Source organism: Pisolithus orientalis (genome assembly GCF_024613125.1).
Source record: "Pisolithus orientalis strain OTSU chromosome Unknown F5J12scaffold_145, whole genome shotgun sequence".
NCBI classification, from domain to species: domain Eukaryota; kingdom Fungi; phylum Basidiomycota; class Agaricomycetes; order Boletales; family Pisolithaceae; genus Pisolithus; species Pisolithus orientalis.
This window is the reverse complement of record NW_026260926.1, coordinates 19432-25929: the sequence shown is the minus strand read 5'-3', so window position 1 is coordinate 25929 and position 6498 is coordinate 19432. Positions and strand designations below refer to the sequence as shown.

Sequence of the window (6498 nt, the reverse complement as noted above, 5' to 3'; positions counted from 1 at the left end):
GATGCTGAACGCTTATGAGGCCCGCCACTGGTGGTGATTCCCTGCGACTGCACAGCTGCAGAAAATGGAGCCATCATGCCTGGTTTCACTAGATGCCGTACGCTTATGAGGCCCAGCCACTGGTGGTGAGTCACATAAGTGTCTTAACAGAACGATTGAGCAAATCGCGAAGGTTACCCCAGCCTACCTTCTATATTGACATCATCCTGGAACAAGGTGAACAATGTAAGCATCAAATCTCGAATGATCCATTACGGGGAACTGGGAGTGGTCCGAGTACCAGATTCCTCGGTTGCGACACAGATATGATGGCAAGGGGAGTTCGACATCTATTAGGGTCAGTAGGTCGTGGAAGCTGTCACAAGGAGCACAGCCATTAAGAACAGAACCATTACCTGACAATGCAACAGGATAGTCATTCTCGGCCTCGGCTTCTGACAGGTCGCTCACAGCAAGCTGCAGCCTTAGACTCCTCATATATTGTCACTGATCTAATCGCGTGCGAATAATTTTCTCTTGCTCTTCGACCGTTGCAGGGTGATTCAAGGATCTAGATGTCAGTTAGACAGGTATGAACATAATAATCTAGGCAGGAACTGGCGAACGGATGGACCTTACTCCAGATGTAGATTATGACGTTCAGAGTCTACCTGTCTCTGAAGAACGAATCGCCATCAATATGGGTCCAGGTGTAAGATGAATACGTAAGAGTTGTTCATCAATCCTCCCCCTACAAACGGGCAGTACTTGATATTACCACACTTGCCGCATCTCCTCGATACTATTAGTGTCAAGCAATACATGGGCTTACGCTCCATGAGGATATTGATTGTCCCTTGAGAGTATGAGTCTCGAAGAATCCACTCGGGGAACTGAAATGTGACCCATTTGATGCGAAGCGCGTTGCCCTGCACCTTGCCAGGCGCATGTTTGGCTCTTTGGAGGGCTCGAGTATCGTAAAACACAGCATCCCCACAGATCGGTGCTGGAAATCGGATCAAATACGATAAAATTTAGGGAGACCTATCACGCACGTGTACGACCCTGTTACCATGGGAAGGCTGGACAGTAATAATAAAAAAGCGAGAAACAACGGATCCGGAATAGTGGTCACGCCACATGGCGGAAAAGAAACTTCCTGAAAGATCTAGATCTCGGTGAGATTGTATGCAGGCGATCGCAGCAATCTCCAACACATCACATGATCAGGTAATTTTCTGAGTCCCTCAGTCTGTTCGCCTAAGTAGTGTCCTCATAGGCGTCACCGGTCAATGTCAATATGTGAGCAACCGAGGGCAAAGCTAGACTGCAGGCCTGGATATTTCCGCAGGAAGACGTTCACTGCGAAGGGTGTTGCTAATCGCGTATTTCCGCTCAGGTTCAATGACTATTTGAGCACCAAGTGACATGCACTCAGGTTCATAAATGCTATGAGCGGAACAAGTTTCTGACCTATTTACGCAGAAGGAGCACGACGAGATGCACTGGGAGGAAATGGTCCTTCGACGGTGTGACCCACACATCTCGCGGCAATCTGATTCCTTCGCACCAGAGAATTTTGTATCGTCGTACATACCGCCCATCCTAAGTGTATCGCGACAATATAACAAGAGGCCTGTACCATTGGAGTGCGGTTGAACTGGCAACGCTGGCCACTCGGAGGTGCCAGCGGTACGACGAAGCGTCTTCCGGGTGAATAGGGTGTGATACCTGTTGCTAATATCAATATGGTACTTGCACCTACACGGACGTGGATGTGACAAACGACTAAACGATTATAACTTCCTACCCTTCGAGACTTCCAGGTAGCCCTCCACTTCACAGTCCATCACTGTCTGGAAGATTGTTGATGATTACTTCAGATGGAGTACGTGGGCCATCATGGGGCTGAGCAAAAGTTGAAATGCAGATGCCACCGTCGTGTAAACTGCCATTTGTCGAGCCACTCTATTCAACGTGTTTTCCGAGGTCAAGCCCCTCGAGCAGAGAGGCACTCCCACAAACCACTGACATAGTCTGGATACCAGCCTGCCTATGGAGTTGCTTTGCCTCATTAGACGGATCTGGTATCCAGACTACCGGGGCGTTGGTGTACAGCTATACTAGTTGTAGACAGCAGTTGCAAATACTGCCGTTCGCCCAGGTTCCTCCTGGGAGTTCTGAGAGGAACGTCCGAGTCCTAAAGTGGGCTCGATACGTGAGGATAGAGAAATGTCCATGCAAACGCACCGAGTCGTCATGCACACCCATCCACCTGCCAAGCTCTGCTCCCGTAGCGCTCCACCCTGGGCCGCGCCTCTTTCCGCCTCTTCCGCCCGTTGTACGATTCCTAGGAGGAGGAGGAGCTTTAAGTTCTTCCAGAGGGGGTGGCACGGCATAGTTTATCTTGGTGCGTCGACGGAACGCGTAAGGTCTGCCGTCTTCTTGCTCCACTTCCACTTCGCCTTCGCCTTCGGCGTCTGGGTCTGGTTCACCCTCTGCGTCTTGGTCCAGTTCAACGTCTGAGGATGTGCGTGGTGCGTTGGCTAAAGATGCCTCTGAGGACGAGCCGTCTGTTCCTTGGTCGACATAGCCGTCGTCGAGCTCGGCTGCTGTGCGCCGTGTCTTTCGTGTGGGGCGCTTCTGTTGTTCTCCTCGAGCGGCGACGGAATGGATGAAGCGCTGGGGCTGTCTGCTTACACGACCGCTTGACGTCTTTGGAGGAGGTGGCGTAGGTGGTTTCCGTCTCTCGCGGAGACGGTATTTCTTGGAATCTTCCTCATCAGAAACGATGAAATCAGCAAGCCCGGACCCACGTCTTGGCTTTGAGCGTGTAGAGCGTCGAGGTTGTTGGTCCTCCTCATCGTCATCATCCTGGTGGTTGCTGCGTCGAGAGGTGTTGTTTATGACGTGGTTGTCGTTGTTGAAGAGGTCGCTTGGGTCCTGCTCCGACTGCGACTCGTAGTAGTCAGGGCGTTTGATACGACGACCACCTCTTGTCTGAGTGAAAGGCTCTGGTTGTTGTTCCTCTGGTTCCTCCTGGTTGATGTCCATTTCGACGGGTTCACTGCTGTCGTGATACTCTGAGCCACTCGCGGGCGACAGCATGCTATTATCATCCGGTTGGCGATGGCCTGCTGGTGGGAGTTTTATTGTGAGTCTGTCCCCTCCGCGACGACGAGGATGCATCCACGCTGACGTTGTTGTCGCTGTCGTCGTCGACTGAGCCGTCTTTGTGTTTGTCACCTGTGTTTGGTTGTGTTTGGCTGTGGCTGTTCCCCCACCTCCCTCGTCTCCCCGTCCCTACTTCATCCTCCCAGCTGGTCGCCCTTTGGATGGCCCATCCACCGCCATCCATCACCCACCACGGAATACGAGTCAGATAGCGGATGCATACGGTGGTATAATGCAATTCCACCCCGTCGTGGTCAGAGAGGATCAACTAGACAGGAAAAAAATGAGACACCGAAAATGAGGATAGCTTCATGGGGTCGTCGTGGTACAAATTCAACCTTCGAAAAATGTGCAAACGAATTTTTGTTGACCTTTTTTGCATTACACTCGACTGTCTGCGGTCGGTCGACTGGCCACGCAACCCCGCCACAGCCTGGATGAAGTTACGTCACATTGTGACCGTGGCATTACGTAAATGACTAGAATCCATCATACAGCAACTGTTAGCATGAATGGTCGACGGCCAGGCGTCCACAATGAAGGTAGCTACGCAGGTCAGAAAGAAGGAATGGAAAAAACTTGACTTCCAAGCTTACAAACCATCACGAAGACGAAAACCACAGGAAGCCTTGGATGCACAAATGTTGAGTATTCGTAAGAATGGCTGAAATCCTCATTTTCTTACCTGCAATCTAAACCGTATCCTCCTCTTTTTCGATCATTCGTCATTTAGCCTGATTTTCCATGCTACCAGAGCGTCTGAGCCGGCGAAATCATGGCTCACAGAAGATGCTTTCCAGACCAAGACGGCTCCGTGCCCTGGAACGGCAGCCCTACGATACCCTCTAATATCATAAACCTCGTTAAACCTTAGAATTCACCTATCACTGATCACCAGGTCACCTCTGAATCATTTCTCAGGGATCCCACCCAAGGTTATTCTCGAAGTTTGCTCACTCATTACGTTGACACATGTATGTTCTCAAATTCGCACGTCACATGGTTACTCGAGCGTCTCGAGCATATTAAATGTGCCTGGAGCAAGAACAAGACATAGTGTACTATACAGGGTATCTTGACGAATGTCCACTGGATATACGATACAATGCGATGGTATGTATACTCATGAGTTGAATAAATGCACTTGATAATGTATGTATGCCCCTGCGACTTATGCACCCACAGCACCATCACGACTTTTCCCCTTGACACTCCCCGGGCTCCTTCCCTCATACACTACATCATGAACCACATCCCGTGTGTGCTCCAATTCCTGCTCATCCGACATACATGGTCTCATCCCGCCTAACCCACCCAATGAAAGACCTGGCAGGACATCCAACAAAGATGAACCGCGGTGACTGCCATCGACAGCTGACGACAGTTCGCTTTTGTGTCCGTCGTCTTCATGTGGGATGTGCTTCTGGTCTTGTTCGAGTGCTCTCTCATGCCCTTTCTCCTTTATGCCTGTTGCCCCCATCTCCATCTCATGGTCTGCATCTCTGCTTTCTCTTCTTTCTCTTATGGGATCTCTCGTTTCCCTCGCTGCCGCCTCTGCCACCGCTTCCCCTGCCTTTACCCTCCCGTATCCGTGTAACGTGTTCACGATGGCGCTAAAATAGATGCCGCCCATGAAGAAAAAGAATGAAACAAACGTCTTAGTAGTGTACGCTTCGGTTGGGGGGAGTGAGGAAGGAGTAGATGGATCAGTTGTGGATCTGGAGCGCCATACGAACACGAGGATAGAGGCAATAAAAAGGATCATGGACCTGCGTGTATGCGGCATGAGAAGTAAAGGGGAAAGCAGAGAGGGGGGCAGAAGAGAGCATGATCATGTACCAAGCCAACCACACCCCAGGCAATGCCAGCATTATCCAGACGTTCCAAAGTATATTTGTACTTGTTCCCTGCACTTCTTGCGCCCACCTTGTGGCCTTATACATGCTTTTCATGGTCGCAAATCGGACGATGTATATGCACCCGTATGAGAGGGACATGAGTGCGAAGGTAAGCGAGAGCAGTGCCATGGAGCATATGGCGGGGTTGCAGGCAATTTCTTGGTTCGTGAACATAGACAGGGTGGCTCTAAGAGATAATGTGATAAAATGGGTGTAACACATACATACATGTGATAATCACTTACGACAGTAACAGTGCGGAGACGAGGTTGAGCATCTTCCATTCTCGGAGGAGAGAATCAATGAACGACTCCCATGAATTTTTGAATCTGATCAGCTGCTGACTCTCATTTCCCGTTGTCCAGTCATCTGAAAACGGTAGACCATGATCGTGACGATATACATTGGCCATCTGTGGGATGGGGCTCATCCTCGCATGCCGATCCTGATTGGCTTGGCATGCACGGATCAACCTGTCGATATTGGGCTGACTAACTTCGGCTTCTTCGAAGACCCTTGCAATCCTCGAGAAGTACAAGGAGGGAAGCCCCAGCATCAAGAGCAGATATGCCTGCCTGAGCATATTTGTGAGACAATCCCTCGCCCCATATTTACAAATTGGTTCTATAGGATTTTGACAGGTGAAGCAAAAAAAAGGGGAGACGTGGCCGGATCGACTGACTCTGTTCGATATCTAGTCCCTGGTTGAAGGGGTCTACAGGTATGAACGGTGGTTCCTGGCGGTGATGTCCCCACCGGGAAATCTTGTATGTGGGCGAGATTGGTGATCTCTGCAAGTCCGGTTGTTTGCACTGTGATGCGGTGGAGATAGTTGGGATATGGATACGTAGACCACTTGAAGAGGAGGGAGTGGCATCCTGACGGAGCAGAAGGGGTGAGGAGGTGTGACGTGCGGGACTGTTGGGGAGTCTGAAAGGTAAGTTTGAGCCTGGGGATAGACTCGGAGGACAGGTGGTCGACGATCCTGAGGCCATATTATTTTCGTTGGTTACTGTCCTGGGGGTATTTAAACATCTTGAGGGTATTCTGGTGTCCCTCCTGGTGGTATCAACGGGTCTCCGCCTTCTTCTTCCATCTTAGAAAACGCCGCTGAACAGTCGTGACATTCCAAATGATCATACTAGAACAAATAAGGTCATACTTGGCCATTGATAACAGATAACCGCCAATCTATTAACACTCGTTGCTTAATGAAAAGAAAAATCAGAAGGGCCATTGCTGCCTCGGTGCTTCTATGGTTCTGTTCCGTACCTGAACAAAGTGTCATACAGCTCGAATGAAAACTGCGTGTACACACGCCTCACAAACCCTCATTGTGAACAAGGATACCAACATGACATCCTTGCTCTACCTAACTGGATGACCTTCATGGTACAAAACACGGAAGAACGACGCCGCCAAGAAGATGCCGGCGGTATGTCACGTG

The 6498-nt window shown here is 50.2% G+C and overlaps 2 protein-coding genes across 2 annotated transcripts; both read right to left on the bottom strand.

Moving 5' to 3' along the window:
• Positions 1–1820: 1820 nt before the first annotated feature.
• On the bottom strand, positions 1821–3287 carry F5J12DRAFT_107706 (uncharacterized protein). The gene is made up of 2 exons (XM_051737980.1): positions 2230–3287; positions 1821–2179 (listed from the first exon to the last, which is right to left on the bottom strand). The coding sequence occupies exons 1-2, from the start codon at positions 3166–3168 to the stop codon at positions 2054–2056; spliced, it is 1065 nt and encodes a 354-aa protein (XP_051594141.1). The 5' UTR covers positions 3169–3287; the 3' UTR covers positions 1821–2053.
• A 1364-nt stretch (positions 3288–4651) lies between these two features.
• On the bottom strand, positions 4652–6004 carry F5J12DRAFT_939723 (uncharacterized protein; the record flags this gene model as incomplete). The annotated part of the gene is made up of 4 exons (XM_051749668.1): positions 4652–4922; positions 4993–5238; positions 5297–5675; positions 5734–6004. Coding segments are annotated over 4 exons (1167 nt in total), but the record flags the coding sequence as incomplete, so codon positions are not given.
• Positions 6005–6498: the final 494 nt, after the last annotated feature.